We start from the raw sequence: 20,563 nt of genomic DNA on the forward strand, positions 1-20,563 counted from the left end.
TATTTAATTAATTCAAATGCAAACTAAGATGTTTATTTGTTTTACACGAAGTTATATATCCGCATTGTTCTTGCTCCATTTTTTTTAGCCAAACCCCACTGAATCACGTTCTTTTCCTCAGTGATTTCATGGTAGTAAGTAGCATAAATTGTTTTGGCCATTTTTTACTTGGTTTTTCTTCTTCTTTTTTTCTTTTCCTTTTTTGTGGCACCAAAACTAAGTCGGTAACATTTTTCATGTTTGCTGATAGTTTGCTGTCACATATATCGCTAACTATGGTATTGACAGAGTCACATATATCGCTAACTATGGTATTGATCTGGTGGTAATTGTAGATGACAGCAATTGTAGATCACAAGGGATGATTTAGATGTTAGGATTGTTGTTCTGATGGTAATTCTAGATGATATTTTAATCACAAGGGATGATTTAGATGGGATCAATCAACTGAAAGAGCCAGTGGGGGACAGCAGAAGATAGAGAAGCGTTCACATGTAACATTGAGACACAATCACCACGAGCAAGCATACCCCAAGACAACGATGATAGAGCAAATATTAGGGAAATAAATAGGTGAGTCACACCACAAACTGAACATTAAGTTGTTTGCACATGTAGGGGAACCAATAGAAGATAGGATGGGGTATTGGTAGCAAGTGGAAAGCGCCATCCATTTATAGCCACTCGAATATGGACAAGCTTGCCACTAGCCAACATACAAGTGATCTACAATGACCAATGGAAAATCAATTCAACCCTGAACACCCAAATTTGGCTTTACTCTCAGACTTGACATATGACATATTAAACTATCAGTGCTAGCTGCATGGTTATAATTATAAGTAAAAGGCATTCCACTAAAACGATGCATACATATTGCTCACTGATGATTCAGTACCAGCACAGATAACCCAGGTGCTAGTCATTGCATGCATAGCCATGTCCTTCCATATGGTTGGTGCACTGAATCATCAGTGAGCAATATGCATGCATCGTTTTAGTGGAATGCCCTTTACTTATAACTATTAGCATGCAGCTAGCACTGACAGTTTAATATGTCATATGTCAATATCCAACAAAAAAAAGACAAGTCATTGATTGTGGAAGTAGCACCTTAGAGAGATCTACATGATTTGATAATTATGAGGGTACTGGTATCTTACACTTATAGTGCTTTCCCGAGGCTTGCTCATGTCCTCTCTGGGTACTTTTGGACATTCCAATCCAATCATGAAACTTTCCTAGATAATCCTGGTGTGTGTATGTGCATGTGTCTGTATATATATATGTCCATGTACGTGTACGTATGTGTGTGTGTGTGTATAACACGAATAAAACCTCCTTGGCTTGACCACTTTTTTATTTTTTTAAGGGAGGATAACACATGGTTGGTCCATTCGACATTAGGTTGAACCTAGAAGGTAGTTCCAGTCAATTAAAAATATGCAAAAGGAATTACTATTTGTCGCTTAAATTTTCTTATGGAGTATTGTTTATGTTTTAAATTTATTTTGACCCATACTTCTTCAACTTAGAGGATAGGTCCAGGCATCAAACATGCTCAAGGGTCTTTCAGTTCGTAGTTTACATTTATTTCTAACCATACTTAAAAAAAATACTCATCTATTAGGGTATTTCTGGACGATGTTGATATCGCATGATGATTATCTGGTTCCCACAGACAGAGAGATCTTAAGTCAACTTCACGGGGGACAGTTCTCGGTTTGAAACTGTCAACAAGGTGAGTTGAGGGGCCTCAGCAATAAAACATTTACAGCATTTTCAATTGAGACAGAATTTCAAGAGTGGCGATTTTGGAATGAATTATCCTGGATTTCGCTACCACTACAAAAACCCTATTCTCATTGTCTCTTACCAAACCAAAACAGGAATGGCTAAAGAACTATTTCTAGGCAGGAAACCATAGCTCAGAAATTTGAGAAGGGTTGCCCCTAGAGTATCTAATTGGATCCCTCACATTTTGTAGTACATTGCTCTTCATGGTGTGCTTTACAAATTTGGGCGAAGGATAGCCTTTTTTCTTTTCCTTTGTTCGTTTTGGGACAAATTTGGGCTGACCAAAAAGTCCAAAAGTGAATGTCTGAGTTAAAAATGTTTCGCTCCTTCAACTAATAGCTCAGCAGCCAAAAACTTGAACTTAGACATAGAGCAGGGCAGCGCCCGAGCCTGAGTTAGCCAGTCTGATTTGGTCAGGTCTCAACAAGACTCATACAAATCTATGAAAGAATAACATCGTAACTCAGGAACCGGCAAGCCTCAGCCAGCTCCTAAGGAATTTCAATGTGACCTGGCACCCTGCCAGACCAGAGTAACTTGAGTGTGTCTAAGTCAACTCAAAAAGGTTTTAAACAGTGGTGCAATAAGATCACTCACACATTTTCAATGGTAGGAGCCCAAGTCCTGTCATGTATGCAGTGATGATTGACCCTCATCTGAACTGATACAGGCCACCCATAACTGAAATTTTAATTGAGGGCCAACAAATAGGAATCTCACATTTACTCGACATATCATAGACATGCTTATGCTTCATTAATTCTTAAATAGAAACGCAAAAGAGTTATTAGGAAAAATGAATGAGTGGTCCAGAAAATTGAATGTACAGTATTCATCCAAGGATTAACAATCCACCAATAACAAATAACAACCAAAACACAAAACTGATGCAGGAGGTCCAATGGAGCATAAGTTTCCATCCATATGTATGTTCTAGATGATTCAAATCTCTTCTCCAAGATCTTCCAAATATCTATTGATGCCGGATAGGATGCATCATGTTTTTTATTTTATATTAAATTTTAGGGATGTATGTTTGGGATTTTTCAAGTTTATTTTTATGGTTTTTCCAATTTTTCTAAGGATTTTAGGAGTTCTTTAAATTTTTTTAGAATATTAGGGGGTGTTTGGAAGAGTAGTCAAAGTCCTTATGGAATTAGTTATTTTATCAAGGTAAAAGTGTCATTACAAATTTTGTTTTAATTAGGGCTTCTTTTTCAATTAGAATTTTTCTTAGGTTCTAAGTAAGGTATGCTATTATAAACAGGGATTATATTAGGGTTTTTATTCCAGAGTTGAATATCATTTGTTTTGAGAGTCCTAGTTAAACCAGAGACATAAGAAGCTTGCCTTATAAGCACCCACCATTATTTTCAATTCTTTGATTTCATTCTTTAAATTCTCGATGGCATTATTTGGAATCAGAACAAGCATGTTACCAAAGTTCATGATGATCTGCTGCAAGTTTGCATGATGGCCGCTAGAGGAGGTCAAGTACATGGCCTAGTGGAAACAAAGTATACTTGGAAGCAGTGTTTCAAAAAGCGCTAGGTGGCACCTAGGCGATGGGGGGGGCCAAGCCGCCCAGCGCCTAGGCGGTCGCCCAATAGAATTTTTTTTTTTTTTGGGTTTTCTCTCTCTAAAATAGCCTCTAATGGGTTTTAGGTTTCAAATGAACCTAAAACCCACAATTTTTCCATTTTAATATTAAAAATAATGACCCAAAAAACCCTCAAGGAGCAACATTTCTGTCCCTGGGCGGGGCGCAGGCACAGGCGCCTAGGCAGGTTCCTTGGCGCCTAGGCGGGTGCCCAGGGATATCCGTCTAGTTTGGCCGCCTAAACCAGGCCTTCTGGACCGCCTAGGCGGCTGCCCAGGCGCTGGGCGGTCCGCTTTTTAAAACAATGCTTGGGAGGAATTCAATGATCTGAAAAGGAGAATTGAGGAACCAATGTTTGAAATACACAAACAATGTTCGAATCACGGGAGGTTCATAGATTTGACGCACAAGGTGCATCCAACCCTGCTTTGATCGATGTTTAGTTGTTTAAGACAAAAGTTAGATATGAATCATATGGATTTGACTCCTTGGATGAGGATTCTTTCTGTAGCCATGGAAATGATGAAGCTTTGCTTCACAGCCAAGGGAGAAACAAAGATATTTCTCATGATGAATACCTACTTAACACATTTTTTATAAGGAAGAAGGTCTTTGACTCGAAGCTACTTAAGGAAACTTTGATTGCAGGTATGACCTCCAATTTCAGTTTAAATCACCCCTCTTTGATCCCATAGTTGGATAGATCAATGATGAAAATTGAGATCGTGGAGGTCATCCAGCTTTTTATGAAGTCTTTGGAAGAAGCTCAGGAAATTGGATCCTTTCTCTTACAGATGGTGAGGACTTATTAGAATCTTGAAAAGGATGAAGAAACCCTAGATGGCGAGGTGAAAAAGGAAAACCTAGTTGACGACATGGCCATGGTGATGGCAAGGAAAACGAGGAAACCTCATGTTTGTTGTGGAAGTCTTGGGCAATAATTTTTGTGTCATGTCAAGGGCCACAGACTTTTTGCATACAAAGTGTTCAATTAGGTGTGGTGAATATGACGTTGATGGGCTTGCACACTTGGTTAGGGCTCTTAAAGTTGCAAAGGAGAATTCTATGGGTTTTAATGCATTCGAATCAGAGCGGTGTAGAGGAACCGTGGAAGATCCTTAACCCAATAATCAAGGCCCTAGATTCAATGAAAGGAAGTAGTCGTTAAGGAGGCTAAAGATAGCAAGGAAAAAGAATTGGAGACACCACGAGAAAACCGAATAATTGAGGTTAGGAAGATTCAATTAACATGTGAGCTGATTTTGAGGATTGTACTGTCAAGGGAGGTAACTTTTCAATCGTAGCTCAAAATCACTATTATTGATACTCGTTGGATTGAGGTCCAAAGCTCAACAATGTCCAAACCCACTGCCTTGGTATTACCAATTGCGAGTTCTGGGAAAGCCAGATTTGATATATTTGTGACAATTTTTCAACACACATATCAAGAATTCAAGATGTATTTCTTCAGGACGTCTTCCTATCACGAATAATCTTAGACCCAACAAAGGAGGAGGTTGAAGAAGGTGGTGGTTGTGGTGCAAAATTAATCTTGGCACAATTCAAAACTTGATGACAAGGTTTCTCCAACAAGGGACTCTGATGCAGGATAGAAACTCTTATTTCTGAGTTTTTTTCTATTACATCTTATGGACGAACTTTTTGGGATTTATTGGGTTTGTCTTTAGGGTTTTTCCGTTATTTTAAGGATTTTACGCTTTTTTCTAATTTTTACGATTTTAAGGGCTCTTTAGGGAAGTATTTAAGAGTCTTTATGGAATCAGTTATTCTATAAAGGGTGGAAGTGCATTAAAATTTTGTTTTAATCATGATTTTTTCAAGTAGAATGAAGATTTCTACGGTTCCAAGCAAGGCCTTTTATTATAAATAGAGGTAGTATTAGGGTTTTTCTTTCGTAATTAAATATTACTTGTTTTTTAGAATCCTAATTGAACCAAAGAGTTACAAACATTGTTGTTGGAAGTGGAAGTTTTCCGAGAGTGTTTTAGGAATTAGAAGCATGGAATTGCGAGATGATAAACGCTCCATATGTTAGGAAGCACCATCCGTACAATGCATATCATAAGAATCAAGATTCCTAAAGTGCAAGTAATTAACAAGGAAAGAATTTTACAAGGCCAAAAGGTCAAGGTTCTAGAATATCCTTATCCAAGAATCTCTTAGTATTGGAAGCAATATATTGAGGACGCTTAGCCAAGATTCCACTAGTATTGGAATCGAGATCCTCAACTGCCTTATTGGAGTTGATGCATTGAGTGCCCTTAATCACGGTTCACCACAAGTTTTGAAATCAAGGTCATCGAGTGCCCCAAACTAGTTCCTTAATTACTAGAGTTGAGTTTTACTAGAGTTTGCAGATTGAACAGAGAAAGTAAAACTATTTGATTTACTAATAATGAATTTTAAAAAAACAAGACACTTATGTTGGGCTCTGGACTATAAGAATGATGTTAAGTAGAGTTTCTAGGCATGCATTCCTATGTTAAGTAGAGTTTCTAGATATCCATCACTGTTGAGTAATGAAAGTACAATATATTCATTAATTAATCATAAATTTTAAAGACCAAAGTGTTTCAAGTTAGGGAGATGATCATGTAAATTCTCAATACACTTTGTTGAGGTGTATAAGATCTATGGACTTTTCATCTTAACAAGTCAAAAATTTCATGATCAGTTGACTTTATGACTAAAAAATGGTTTTCAAGGTTATCAGCTATTTTACCTTATTGTCATCTTCTCTCTTCCCAGTTAAAATCTTCCTCTTTCTCTCCCTCACCATCTTTTGTGGTAAAATCAATACCTCCACCCAAATCAAATCTTTACAAAGCCAAATATCAATGCCAAGATCAAAAACAACAACCCTTTTTTGGGGGAGAGAGATTGATAAAGGAGATATTCATTGTTTTCAGAGAGAGAAGGCAAGCCGAGAAGGGAAAGAGCTTTGGTGAAGGAGAGAAGAAGGGCGAGGATTGTCAGAGAAGAGAGAAGAAGAGAAAGGTTTGTTCGTTTTTATTTTATATGTATATTTGTGGATCTTGGAACTCTGTTTTTGGATATGGGTGTCGAGGAAGAGTAAGAATTGGGATTTGTTGAGAGGGAAAGGGCAGGAAGGGAAAAGAGAAAGCACTCTTTGGAGACAGAAATAAAAGGGAGAAAAGAAAGGGCAATTTGTCAGTCTTTTTTTGGTCTTGAAGACCTGTTTTTAAATCTAGGTTTCGGTGGAGAGAAGGGGTTTATGAAATTGGTAGCTTTCTAGAGAGGGCGAGGGTGGGCAAGGGAAGAGAGAGCTTTGTTGATAGAAGAAAGAAAAGGAAAGGTTACGCAGGTGAAGAGAGAGAGAAGCATCGTAGATCAGTGTAGGAAAAATTGGGCGGTTCAAATTCTAACCACCCGATTAGACCCAGTTATATCAGAACCGACGCCGGTTCTGATTTTGCCCAGTTTGAGTATTTCAAAAAAAATTATATAAAATTCCAAAAAATTTAAGGGATTTAGTTTGTAATGTATTTTTTAATGTTTTCCATTATTTTGGAAAGATTGGGAATTGTTTTGACCATTAATACTTATTTTTACATTTTCTTTATCTTTTTGAAAAATTTCAAAAATACCCCTAGGCACAAATCAATTCTTTAAAATCCATTTTTTTCCCATTAATTTCCAACTTCATTTGGATGTGCTTTATTTATTCATGCTTTAAATATAATTTTAATATATTATTAGATATGTTTTTGTATTTTATTATTTTTTGACCGCCTGGGACTTGCCCGATTAGGCAGGTTGAACCGCTTCCAGCCCCATGTTCGGTTAACCATTCCGGTTGGATTTTTCCTACATTGTTTGTAGATAAAGAGAGAAGAGGGGTTTATGGGATTTTCATGCGTGTAAGAAAGAATAAGAGGTTTCTTTTTTTTTTTTGTTTAGATGAAGTTAACTTGTTTTAATGATGAAAGAGATTACGTGGCTATGGGAGTCCGATGTCACCCACACATGGGGACTCGGCTAAAAATAGTTTAGTCTATCATGTACAAAACGGGCTTATAGAAAACGCCCAATTACATTGATTTACATTGAGCTTTCAAAAAATCCAACCGTGCAAAAAAACCCAATAAGAGAGAGGTTTAAGTTGTGTGCCACTGGTCCCGAGCAAAAAAGGTGGACCCGGCTTGAACATCTTGTCTTTGACTTCTAACTACCTCTTTCGCCAAGCGATCTGTGTAGTCGTTGGACGTCCTCCATATATACTTCCAGGAGACGTCCATAGCCCTGCAAATATGGTGAATCTCATCAAAAATTGGAGTTAGGTGCCAATGGTGGAGAACTTGCTCTACTTGCCCAGGATTTGACATTTTGGGAGTCACCTTCCACTATGAGGTGTGAGCCCCAAGAATGATTTAAGTTTTTCAAGGCTATTAAGAGGGCCAAGGCTTCTGCGTGATGGGAGTCCTTAAGGCCAAGGTGCTCAGACAGTGTTAGGAGGATGTTGCCTTCGTGGTCTCTAAAGACCCCCCCTGCCCCTGCTAGGCCAGGACTACCTAGGGAGCACCCATCAAAGTTTAACTTGATGTTTCCCTCTGGAGGAGGTTGCCAGTTATTTGGCCTTGCTACCCATTGTGGTTGATGATGGAGGACATTATTCCATTGGGAAAGGAAGAAGCTCCCTGGGATACCCGAAAAGACCTTGTGATTTGAGGCCCAAAAGGTGACCATAGAGATTTCCTTGTGAAAGAGTGCCGGTATATGGATTTTAGAGCCTAGAAAGATTCTTGAATTTCTTTCCAGCCAAACAATCCAGATAGTTGCAGCTAGTGTTGCCTTCCACAAGATTCTTCCGGCCATAGGCCAGCATGAATCAAGATCGTAAGATATCAAAGCCTTGACTAAGGGGGCGGTGACCCATTTGATCCCAAAGAGTCGCAAAACACGGCCCCAGAGGTCTTAGAGGATGAAAAGGTGGAGGTTTGTTTCTTCCTCACATTCACACAAAGCACACCTATTAGGGATGGGGATCCCTCTCTTTTGGAGGTGGTCCACTGTGAGGGCTTTATGAGAGAATGCGAGCCAGCTGAAGGTCTACACTTTAGGTAGAGCAAAGGTGGCCCAAACTTTGACCGAGTTTTGAAACCCCGAGGGGGTGAGTATGAGGGTAAAGATTTTATAGAAAGAGGCAACCGAGAAGTTCCCAGAGGGGGCTAGAGTCTAGACAATGGCATCGTTGCCTGAAGGGAGGAAGAAGAGAGAGTGTAGGGTTGTCGAGAATACCTGAAAGGGGCTGGTTTCCTCTTCGGTTAGGTTCCTTTCAAAGGATGGGTTCCAAACTCTACGGCCTCCAGTCAGAATCATCTCCTCAGCAATAGAGGATTCTTTATTACGAGCAAGAGAGTAGAGGGTAGGGAACCCCTCACACAAGGGGGAGGGTCCTAACCACAAATCTGACCAGAATTTTACTCTGGAGCCATCTCTTGGGTGGAACCTTACATACCTTCTGAATGGAGTCAAGGCAGTTGAGAAAGATTTCCAAGCTCCTGAGGCGTTATGTCGTTGAGTCCTTCTGACAACCACGCACCCGCAGGGATTCGATATTTATGCCTTAGAACCTGTGCCCAAAGTGCACAAGGCTGAGTCACTAGGTGCCACCACCATTTTCTGAGTAAAGCCAGGTTGTGTTTTCACAGGACTCTGATACCTAGACCACCCTGGTTTTTAGGTCGACAAACATTGTCTCAAGCTACTAGATGATATTTTTTCTTTTCAGCCTGCCCTGACCATAAGAAGTTTCTCATGAGTTGGTTCAAACGGTTAGCCACCTGAGCAGGCATATGGAAAAGGGACATGAGGTAGACTGGAGAGTTTGCAATAGTAGCTTTAATCAGGGTCGTTCTACCTGCCATTGAAAGGAATCTGCCCTTCCACCCTGCTAGGCGCCTATCTACCTTATCTAGGACTTGGGACCATTGCCTCTTCCTAGGTTTCCCATGTCCCAGAGGTAGACCAAGGTATGTGGAAGGGAGATCCTCGACTTTACACCCCCAGCTTGGCACGAGTGCTCTGACTTCTGCAGTTGTCATAGCAACAGCCAGCATTCTGGATTTTTGCAAATTAACTTTGAACCCAATTGCTGTTTGGAAACAGTTGAGGAACATTTTTAGGGTGTCGACTTCGCTTGGAAAGGCATCCAAAAACACCAGGGTGTCATCCGCGTATTGCAAATGAGACACAGTTGGGCCATGTCTGCTGGTTATGAAGCCAGAAAGGAGACCTGCCTAGTATATTCAAGAGATAGAGCGATTGAAAACTTCAGTCGCAATTGCAAACAGGAAGGGGGAGAGGGGATCTCCTTGACGGAGACCCTTCAAGGAGGGGAAGTATCTTTTTGGGATTCCATTACTGAGAATAGAGAAATGTGGATGGGAGTAGCAACCTCTCATCCACCTCCTCCATCTCTCCCCAAAACCCATTCTGGCCATGAGCTCATCCAAAATTAACCAGTCCACATGGTCATAAGCTTTTTCCCAATCGATTTTAAAAATAAGACCTGGTTTTTTTGTCAGATGTCTGAAGTGAATACACTCGTGGGCCACTAAAGCCCCATCGAGAATTTGTCTACCTCTGATGAAGGCTGATTGTGAGGAGGAGATGATAGAGGGGAGAATATGTTGAAGCCTAGTGGCGAGTACTTTAGCCAGAATCTGGTAGGTGGAGTTAAGAAGGCTGATTGGGCAGAAGTCTTTTATTTCCTCGGCTCCTACTTTTGGGATCAGTGCTAGGAAGGTGGCATTCAAGGCTTTATGGAGAGTTCCCCTTTGGAAAAATTCCTCAATGAAGAGAAGGAAGTCAACACGGACGACTTCCCAAAAAGCCTTGAAAGGGGAAATCGAAAAGACATCGGGTCCAGGGGCCTTGTCTTTGGTTAAAGCATTGATAGCTAGTAGAATTTCTTCTTCTGTAAAGGGTCACTCTAACCAAACAACTTGGTCTTCAATGAGAGTTAAGAAATCAAGGGAAGACATTCTCAGTCTAGGACCCAACGGAGCAAAATATAGGGTCTGAAAGAACTCTATGATTGCCTGCTCTATTTCTCCAAGTTGGGTAAGGTAGGTGTTGTTTACTTTGATTATCGAGATAGTATTGTCTCTTCTGTGAAAGTTGGCTATCCGATGAAAAAAGGCAGTATTATGGTCCCCTGCCTTCAACCAGGAGACTCTTCATCTCTGAAACCAGTAGATCTCTTTTTTCTTGAGAGTAGAAAGATATTCCAGTTTTGACTTGGATTTGAGGTCCTGCTCTGAGGCATCCAGAGATCTTGTTTCCTCGAGAATGTCCAAATTCTTGATGGTTTCTAACAGTGAAGACTTAATGTGGGAGAAGTTACCGGGGATGGAACTACTCCATGTTTTGAGGGCTGATTTAAGGAGTTAGAGTTTGGTCTGAAGGATGTAACCAACTCTATCCATAACCTGGGGAGCAAAAGAATTCCACCAAGTTTGGACAAGGGTATGTAGGGACTCTTCTTGGAGCCAAAGAAGTTTAAATCTGAAGGGCGTGGGGCCCCTCGTTATTACATTGGTATCAAGCAGAATCAGGCAATGATCCGACATAGGTTTAGGGAGCGCCAAAGATAAAGATCTCGGAAATTTTTCCTCTCAATTTACTGTAAGGAGGAATCTATCTAATTTAGAAAGGGTGGGATTGGTAGAGTGGTTTGGCCATGTATATTGACAACCTTGAAGAGGAATGTCTATCAATTCATTTCGGCAGATGAAATCTGAGAAGTCCCTCATCTCCTGTGAGATCGAAGTTGAGGAATTTCTCTCATAAGACCATCGAACAACATTGAAGTCTCCTCCCACACACTAAATGGGGTGTGGAAGGGAACCTACATGGTCCAGTTTCTACCCAAAATCTGTTTCTGAGGGTTTGTGAGTTTGGCCAGTAGACAGCTGAAAATTTCCATGGGACCCCATCTGAGATGTTGGAGAGGAGAAGGGTGAAAACTCCCCTAAAAAGTGGGAGTCAAGAGTTAGATCATAGGGTCCCAGACCACCCATATACCTCCTGAGGCCCCATTCGCGGGTATTGAAACCCACTGGCAAGGTCATCTTCCCCATATCCAGCGAATGAGTTGGAGATTAGGGTCTGGTAACTTGATTTCTAGGAGAGTAAGAACGGTAGGAGAGAGCTTTGAGGCGAAGGCTTTGACTGCGTCCTTCTTAGAGGACTGACCTAGCCCTTTCACATTTCAAATAAATATAGACAGTCAATGAAGAGGAGGCTAATCTGGGGGACCTCCTCGGACGGTCTGCGGTGGAAGAAGAGAGAGGGCAGTCTATAGGCTTTCCAGCAAAAGGTGGAGGAAAAGAGGTTACGAAGTTCTCTATGTCCTCTGAATCTCACCTGCATCCTGCTCTGTGCGTCGGCTGTGATGAATCTATGAGCAAGTCCTTCGAGACCTTCGTATTCAAACCCCATTAGCCTGTACATCATTCTCATCCAGTCTTATTCCCTATTTGTCCCATTCCGGTTTCTTCCCTATTTGTCCCATCTCTGTCTACCTCCTTGGCATCGTCGCCAACCTGAGCAGGGGAAGAGGGTATCGTTGAGTTCACAAGTAACAGAAGTGAATCCACGGGTGCCTCAGGGGAAATGGGTGCCGTTGGGTTCTCGGGTACTATAGAGTTCTCAAGTAACTCAGGTGAATCCTCGGGTGCCTTAGGGTCAGGAGCTCCCACGAATGGAACTTCGAGGAGCTCTGTGGTAGTCACAGTTTCTGCCAAAGGAAAGGTAAGGTTGGAAGGGTAGAGGTCAGAGGGAAGCGAAGGAAGGGGCGAAGTTTCAGGATCGGTGGCCACAATAGAGAGGGAGCATGGGTGGGTTATAGGCAAGATGAAACTATTAGGGCAATAGAGGTAGAGGTAGGGTAACGAAAGAAGCGGTTGAGGGTTGGGGTCAACAGGTAGAAGGGTTAACAGAAGGGGAGGGGTGGACCCGGGGGGGGTTTGAGTAGTGGAGGTAAGGGAGGTAAGAGAGGAAATGGTGAGATTGAAAGGAGGAGTAAGTGGAAAACAAAAAAGGGGAGGAGGGAGGCCAAGCAACCTATAGGGTTTGAACTCTGTGGACGTGGACAAGGTGTGGAATAAACAAAAGGTGGGGTGCCAGCAAGTCTAAGATAAAAGTTGGGTCAGGAGGGTAGGGAATGGGCGGCAACAATGCCCAGGGGTACCATATCACTGTTCATCTTCAAGTTTGCATGGACTTCTAGGCAAAGGGGGTAGAAGGTGAGGGAGAAAGGGTAACGAGAAGGAGTAACAGTGGATTGTGTAGGGGCACTAGGCAGGTTTAGGGTTAGGGCCTCCTGTAGATAGTGGGCTGGTGGTATCTGTTCACAGGGGCCGGCATCTGTAGCGAAGGTCGAGGGCGGGAATGATGGAGGGGTGGGTGGAGGGGGCAGAAAAACACGAAGGGACTGTGATGGGGACGCGTCAGCAGAAGTAGTCGACAGGGGTACCTGGCACGCTGACTCCGACTGGGGCGCGTGGCGAAGAGACAATGAAAGAGGCACCGGCGAAGGCAGCGAAATGACCTCGGATGACACGTGGACGGCAGAGGGCGGCTGTGGTAGAAGCTGAAAAGGTGAGGCCTTTTCGGCTACCATCTAGCTAGGTAAGGTGCCTCAAGTGGACGCGTGGCAGGGGTTAATGATGAGTGAAGGGAAGGGCGAGAGGCGATGGAGGAGCAAGGGAATGGTGAGGTTTTAGAGCAAGACGGGTCGGGTTGAGAAACTAAGCCAGGCGACTGAGAAGACGGGTCGGGTTGATAAGCTGGACCAGGAATGGTTTGAGAGAAGGATGGGCCGGGTTGATCTACTAGGCGAGGAGAGAGAGAGGAGGGTGTGGAGTCCTCACAAATTTCTTTTCCGGGTCAGTGGAATAAGGTAAGGGTGTCCTCTAGAGGTGATAAAATCAAGGCATCTTTGACGCTAATCAGGTCGCAAAGCGGGTCCACGGCAGGCACCGGGTCCAAAAGAGGCTCATTATGAGACAAACTCTGCTTGTACGCGCGAGGTCGCCAGAACGCCTTCTACGTCTGTTGGCCCGGGTGGCTCGCCTTATACTAGGCCGGGTAGGGGGGACGCCGGCTAAGCCTCAATCGGTGTCGCTTCTTCCTGGTCACCACTGTGCAGGACTGAGCTGAGGTTTCCGAGGAAGGGGCAAGGTCGGCCAATTAAAGGAAGTTGGGGGAAGGGGGCGAGGCTGAAGACCAGGAAGTAGAGATTGGGTATTAGAGGTCTTCTACTTCGAGCCAAACTGTTTGTGGAATCCTAGCAGGTCAAGGACTTCCAATAAAAGTTGGATAGAGCCCAAAGGAAGAGACTCTAGGGGAATCCTGTGAATCGAAACTAGAAATTTGCAGGCTACCGCCACTCTCCGAAAGGTTTCGGGTGACCACGCATGAAGTGGGATGCGGTTTAGAGTAAGCCAAATTCTTTGTTTCTTGAAGGAGACTTCTTTAGGTGACCATGCCCGAAGTAAACATGAGGCTCCTTTAAAAGAGGAGCTAATGGATTCCTGTAAGGCTAGCTAGGCTTCCGCAAGTGATGGAAAGGAGAAGAGAAAGTCTCCACTTGAAAGACGTTTGTAGGTTAAGTTCGACTCCTTCCAAAGTCTTCTGGCCCAACTTTCTATCCCTCTCAGATCATCCCGTCTAGGTTTAAAATTCCAACTAATGACGCTAGAAGTTTTGACTGTGTTTCGCGGTCTCCTCAGGAGGAATGGAGATACAGAAAGGTAGGTAGGGGGATAAAACCGAGGAACAAGAGGAACTGCTAGGAGGCAAGGAGGAGGTTGAGGAAGCAGAGCAAGTAGGGGAAGCAGTGGTCGAAGGTTTGGAGAAGCTGCAACCTGTGCAAATGAGGCTATGTAAATGTGGTCCAGAGGTGGAGGAGTCTTTGAATGGAGTTATAGGAGATGGGTTTTAGGGTACAAGTTGTAGATGTTATTCCAACTGAAGGGGGGGAAGCGGTGACGATTGCTGGTTCTCATGTCTGAGATTCTTGAGGTTTCTTTTTATTCATTAAACTTTGCGACAAAAGGGAGAGAAAAAAGGGCAAAAAAGCATTTACTGAAAGAACGGGTCAAAAAACTCTTGTATATCGCAATACTATGTTTTCAAAATATATAGGATCATTCCCCTACAAATAATTTTAAAAAAAATATAATATTTTTGCAACAATCAATACTTAAAATTCCATGTATTCCATAATATTTTTGCAATCATTCTACCACAAAGCAATAATGAGGTTAATGTTGAACCCAAGACTAGTTGAAGCGTGTCACCATTTTCCACAACAGAATTTGTCTTTGAATTCCAAATAACTCAGATGGATATTCCTCAAAAGTGGAAGCAAGATTCCCTGATGATTGAATCACAGTTAGGTGCACCTATGACCCCTAGATTTGATGATGTAGATTCCTAAATTTAAAGAACATAAGGATTTACAAGATTTCAATAACTATGATTAAGAAGCTTGGCTTGTAAGCTTCCACTATTATTTTCAATTGAATTTTCTTTTTTATTTTTTGAGAGAAGGTTAACATTTTCAATTGAATTTACACTTTTCTTTTTTTTTTTTGAAGAAATGTTAACGAATTGAATTTTCATTTTCTATTTCTTTTTGCATATTCTCCACGACAATACCTACTAAGGCAATTTCAAGGCATTTTGAATTATTTTGCTACTTTCAATATCAAATCTTACTCTAGAATAGAGTTACAAGAAGAGTTTCAAATTTTATTAAGAGTATTGTAGGGCTTATGTTGCTTACTTAGGTCTCCGGTTATAGCATTAGGAAACAAGTTGCTTATAAACAAGGTGTTTGGGGCCATTATAGAGGAGATTGAATTTTTATTGGAATCAAATTGGAACTTCTGAGTACTTTTAGCTTTAAAGTCAATTAATGGTTGCCTTTGTTTTATGAAGTATAGCTCAATAAATGGTTGTTATGCTCGCCTCTTTGGAATTAATTTCTTGTGCCACGCGATTCTCTGCATCAAATGGTATTGGAGCAAGGAGTTGCAACAATTGATGCTCAAGAGCTCAAGGTTCCAAGAAGACAATTGAATTAAATTAAATTCTCCATATGGAAATATGTTACCATAGTTTTGAGGATCTTTTCCCCTTTTCTATTAGAGTATGACCTCCATTTGTTTTTAAAGAACTTGATCTTTCTGTTGGAACCACACTACCTGTGCCACCAAGTAGATCATCAGCCTTTCTCGCTTTTCAATTTGCAGATGTGAGTTTCCGATCCAAGTATATTGTCATTCATGCTCAGACCTTGCAGATCCGAGTAACTCTTGCGAGTCTGAGTGGACTCACCCAAGGCCACAAAAGGCTCAGGAACATAAAAAAAAATTAGGGAAATTCCCTAAAAATCAAAAAATTAATTGAAGCAATAGAGAATTATACAGGAACTAAGGAAGATATATAAACCCCCTATCTTGAATTTTCTACACGTAAGTCCCCCAATAATTTTTTATTCACTCTATAAACCTTGTTAATGTTTTCCTTTGCATTCAGCTCAGGTGAATTTTTATGTTTTAGGTCATTGTGGATGAAAATGCCCCTCTAAGTCAAACACAAAAACTTTTAAGTTTTAGGTTGGTTCAACCTAGGGAAAGTTCTTGGAGAGGAGGTCGGTCCAGCCCTCCAAACATGTTACCCAACCTTTGTCTCTCTATATTCGTTTCTACTCTTTTTCTCTCTCTTCTTCTTGTTTAAGGCTTTTGGATGATGAAAATAGAGTCCTTTCACGCAATTGCACTACACCTATATTGCTGCTTTGGCAAGGTGAGAATGAAAAGGTCAGAGCAGCTGGTGTGTGTGTGAGAGAGAGAGAGAGAGAGAGAGAGAGAGAGAATTGAAAAATGGGGGCCGGGTTTTTGCCCCCTTTTTAACAATTTCGTTTCAGGAACAGTTCTTACACGAGCACCATATGGACTTGCTGAGTACTGCAGAATTCGATAGAGTTTTCCCCAGTTCTATATTACTCGGGCAAGCCTGTACAGCACCCACCTGAGTACTGTACAGGTGCTTTGGCCTTAAGTATGTAGCTTGGTAATCACCTTGGCTTAGGCCGAGTAACTCAGCCAAGTCCAAATCGACTCGGTCTCGTCCGGGTCGAACAGTACATCCAAGTGGCAATTTTCACCGGGGACTTCATTCACAAGAATCTGTAATGCAATCATAGACCTCTCCAAATCAACATGATCTCTGCGTGTTTCTACAATGGAAGTGTCATCACCATCCTATTGCTGTTGACAAGTGATGATCATCAGAAACTACAAATGAGACTTCCCAATTTGTTATTGAACTCTAATCAGAAACAACACATGAGACTTCCCAAATTGTTATTGAACTAATCGCTAAACATACCACTTCAATCTCCTCTTCGATGAGAAATAATGCATCTGAAATACCTGCAATCCTTTTCACTCTTTTAGTCATTTGGACTTCCCAATTACAGCATCTTCTTTAGCTCATGATAAGTGATCGTAACCTTGCAAGTTTACAACCCAAAAAATATATATAACATCATGAGGTTTGGTCGCTTTGCAAACAGTATGCCAATTCATTGACATGCATAGTGAAACAACGTCAGGTCCATTTATGGATTTTTGGACCAACATGGAATGTAAGCACACTCAATCATGCCGGATTAGAGATACAATTGTTGCACAAGACCCTTGAGACCCCGAGTTGCACGATCATTGATGGATTTTACTCGAGAGATGCATCAATTGATGGATCTTGCAATCCATTGAGCTACCAAAACTTGGAGGTGCATTGGATGAGTATGACGACATGTGATTTGTGCCAACCACTATGCACCCAAGGAGGCCTTTATTCGGTTTAACCAGATCTATATCTCTCGGTCCATTACAGATTTCAATATATTCAACATTTCATTGTATTTTGTGTTTAAAACTTTAAATTTATGTGCTGCTTTTTGTTTTAATAAATCAGCCCATGCCAAATAGCAGCCATCCAGAATTGGGGCTTGCGATTCTCACCCAGCCAATCCAATGATCTGTAACACTTACAATAGGCCATGGTCATATGCTCAATGTCACCAAAATCGAAACAATGTGGCTACAAGAGAAACTACATGGACTGGCCAACCCAGTCCAGCTTTAAGAACATTTTTCCAGACCTTCCTCATGTGGATCAAGTTACTAACGACCCCAAGCCTCGCAAGAGGCAAATCTCTGAAAGAAGCATGCATGCCTCTCTACTAATTTTTCCCCAAATGAGATCATATAATTTTCTATTCAGAGACTGAATACAATATGACTATGAAATAATACACAGAGAGTTTACTAACAGTTTTGTCACAAAAAGTTTTCACACGTATAGATCTTAGAAATATCATTCTAAGTAGATTGCAACCATATAAGCATGTTGCAAGCTCCACATAATTGAGATTTTAGAAATATCATTCTAAGGAGATTGCAGCATACAAACATGTTGCAAGCTCCGCACAATTCCACAAAAGAATACCAAACCTCTCACACGTGCACTTCATCCTCAAGCTCCACATTATTTAACAAAAACAGGCTAATATAGTTTTTGACTTACCATTAGATATAGACAACAACTATATATTCCCCCGATTTTCGACGCACCCAAATCAGAAAACGAAAACCAATAACTCATCACAATCTCTGATGTCTTTCAAAGAAATTGCTTTGCAGATCAACCCTCAGTAGATATTTACATAAAGGCATAGCATCAAGCAAACATGAAACAATTACATCACAAAACATAATAATTCCACCATAAATTGAAATGAAAATCCGAAAAGCATATTAAAAACAAGGAAATCGATATAAAGGAAAACAAGATGAAATTTTCAGTGTACAACCAAATAAAAAGCAAAAACCATTAAAAAAGCTGAATCTTTCCTACCTCGACTATCTGCAAAATTCGAATGGTAATGCAACCTATTGGCCTCAAGCATCCTCGAAACCTCCTGCCCACTCTCAGAAGCCTTAAGAAATAAGTCATCAAGCTGATGCAAAATCCTGAACAAAGTCCTTCCAGCCTCTTTTCCCTTCCTCCCATCCCCAGCAACTGCGAGCTCCATACTCTGTCCCTTCTCTGAAACCGTCGCTGCCTCCTCACTCTTACTCCTCTCCACCTCCACCCTTTCTCGCTCCTCCTCCACTCTCTCTCTGTCCTCTCTCTCTGACTCCCTCTCTCTCTCTGACTCCCTCTTTCTCTCCTCACCCACCTGCCTGATCTCATCAATGGCTGGGCCAGCAGGTGTTTGAGTATCAAAGATGTAATCGATATAGCTCGAAGACGAAGGAAGTGGCTCTCTCTGTTGAACAGAAGAAGCAGGAGGTGGCTCTCTCTGTTGAACGGAAGAAGCAGGAGGTGGAGGGGGAGGGCGAGGTGCCCCCTCTGCTTCTTCCCCATCTTCTTCCTCTGGAATCGTCTCACTACTTTGAGAAACTGACGTTTTAGAGAGAGGAATAGCAGGCAGGCTCGCTGATCGAATCAGAGGTGAGTGAGAAGGAAAGGTAGGAGGAGGAGGAGGAGGAGGAAGGACCTTGTCTTTTACAGGGTTTATTATGTTTGAACCAGAGGCTGGGTCCTCTTGTGATTCACCATGAGCATAATCACTCAGAGCCGCTCCTGTGTTTTTTAGGGTAAATATGTAAGAGCTATGAGCAGCTGCAAAGCCGTTTCTCGCTGTTACTGCTTCTTTCATGTGTTGCTTTCGCTCTTTGCATCTCCCGACCGATTCTTCATTCTCAATCTTCGACTGTGTGCATCCCATGGCTACGAGGGGAGGGATTCAGAGTTAGGGTTTCTAATGCAAGTCGAGAAATTGAAATCAAGAGTATTTACAGGGGAAAATCATGGAGCTCTGGTTCAAATCTAGGGCTTTCCATGAAAACTAAATTAACGGTTGGCTCAGGTCGATCTAGGGTTTGTTACTGCCTAAGAGGGATCGAAATCTGGGGTATATCCTGATTATACAGAAAAAAAAATGGGTTTTCAGTCTAGTGTTTCAGCTGCATAATAAGACCAAGATGACTGAGAAACCCAGGGCTTCTTGAACTGAGAAGATCATTAAAGTTATCAGATTATGAGGAATGCAGGGTTTGCAGTGAAAAAGTAAATAAAAAATTAGGGTTTCTATTTGCAATGGTGAAGTTTTAAATTAGGGCAGTGTAAAGCCAGTAACTTTGGATAGATTGTACATGAAATACAGAGCCTTTACTACGAAGAAATTTTAGGGTTTTTACGTACGCAGCGCAGAGAATCTCGGCAAATGTTTGAACTTTACAGGAGTGGGGCCCAATGGGAAAAGGCGGAAAAAGACGACGGTTTGGCATCTTTGAGTTTTCGGTCAAGGGTTACTGATTAAAGCATTGGGAAAGGTTTATATAGAGCCGAGGCTCTAAACAATCAAATTAGAGCCTACCTTCGAACGGTATAAAAAAAACGTGGTTTTAATACGAATAATATTTGTGATAGTATTAAAATATATTTTTATACTTATTTATAATTTTTAAAATTTGAAAAATAGTGTAGATCGACATATCTATAAAAATTTGAAAATCTTGAAAATTGATGATCTAAGTTACAAAATAAACTATTTTCAAAACTTGAAATCCATTTTTTTCTCATATTCATGAACCTTAACGTCGAGTTATCGATTTGAAAATATTTGAGCATTAAAACCTCTTCTAGTGAACTTTTTTAAGTAGGCTCAAATTTAATTGTTTAAAGCCTCGGCTCTTTATAAACTTTTCCCCGTAAAAATATATGATTCCCACTTTGGTTCATGCCAAGTGGCATAGTGAAAAGCTCGACGAATATTAATAACGTATATGATACTTGATGAAATGATTAAATGTCGTTTGTGATTTTAAATACTTGATGAAAGTGATTAAATTTCATTCAATTTAAATTACTATTTTTTCTTTTAAGTAACTATTGAACGTCCGACTAAAATTGTGGTTTTCATTCCTACCCTTAACACACCACCTCATAAATATATTTTTTAAAAAAAGCTTACTCTTAATTTACTTGAAAAAAACAGTAGACATGTCTTCCATACTGAATTATCTAAAAAAT

General features: G+C 41.1%; 1 protein-coding gene across 2 annotated transcripts in view; it reads right to left on the bottom strand.

The window, feature by feature from the left end:
• LOC18422112 (DNA ligase (DUF630 and DUF632)) overlaps positions 1 to 19,509 on the bottom strand; it is a 31,433-nt gene extending 11,924 nt beyond the window's left edge. For both annotated transcript variants that reach the window (XR_016054874.1, XM_006826925.4), the window contains exon 1: positions 18,380 to 19,509. Coding sequence is in view for 1 of the 2 variants with exons in the window: in XM_006826925.4 (XP_006826988.1) it covers positions 18,380 to 19,256 (877 nt within the window). In the remaining variant the exon portion in view is untranslated. The remainder of the gene's footprint in view (positions 1 to 18,379) is intronic.
• Positions 19,510 to 20,563: the final 1,054 nt, after the last annotated feature.

This window comes from Amborella trichopoda, chromosome 4, assembly GCF_054954075.1.
Source record: "Amborella trichopoda isolate Santa Cruz 75 chromosome 4, AtrichopodaSantaCruz75HAP2 v2.0, whole genome shotgun sequence".
NCBI classification, from domain to species: domain Eukaryota; kingdom Viridiplantae; phylum Streptophyta; class Magnoliopsida; order Amborellales; family Amborellaceae; genus Amborella; species Amborella trichopoda.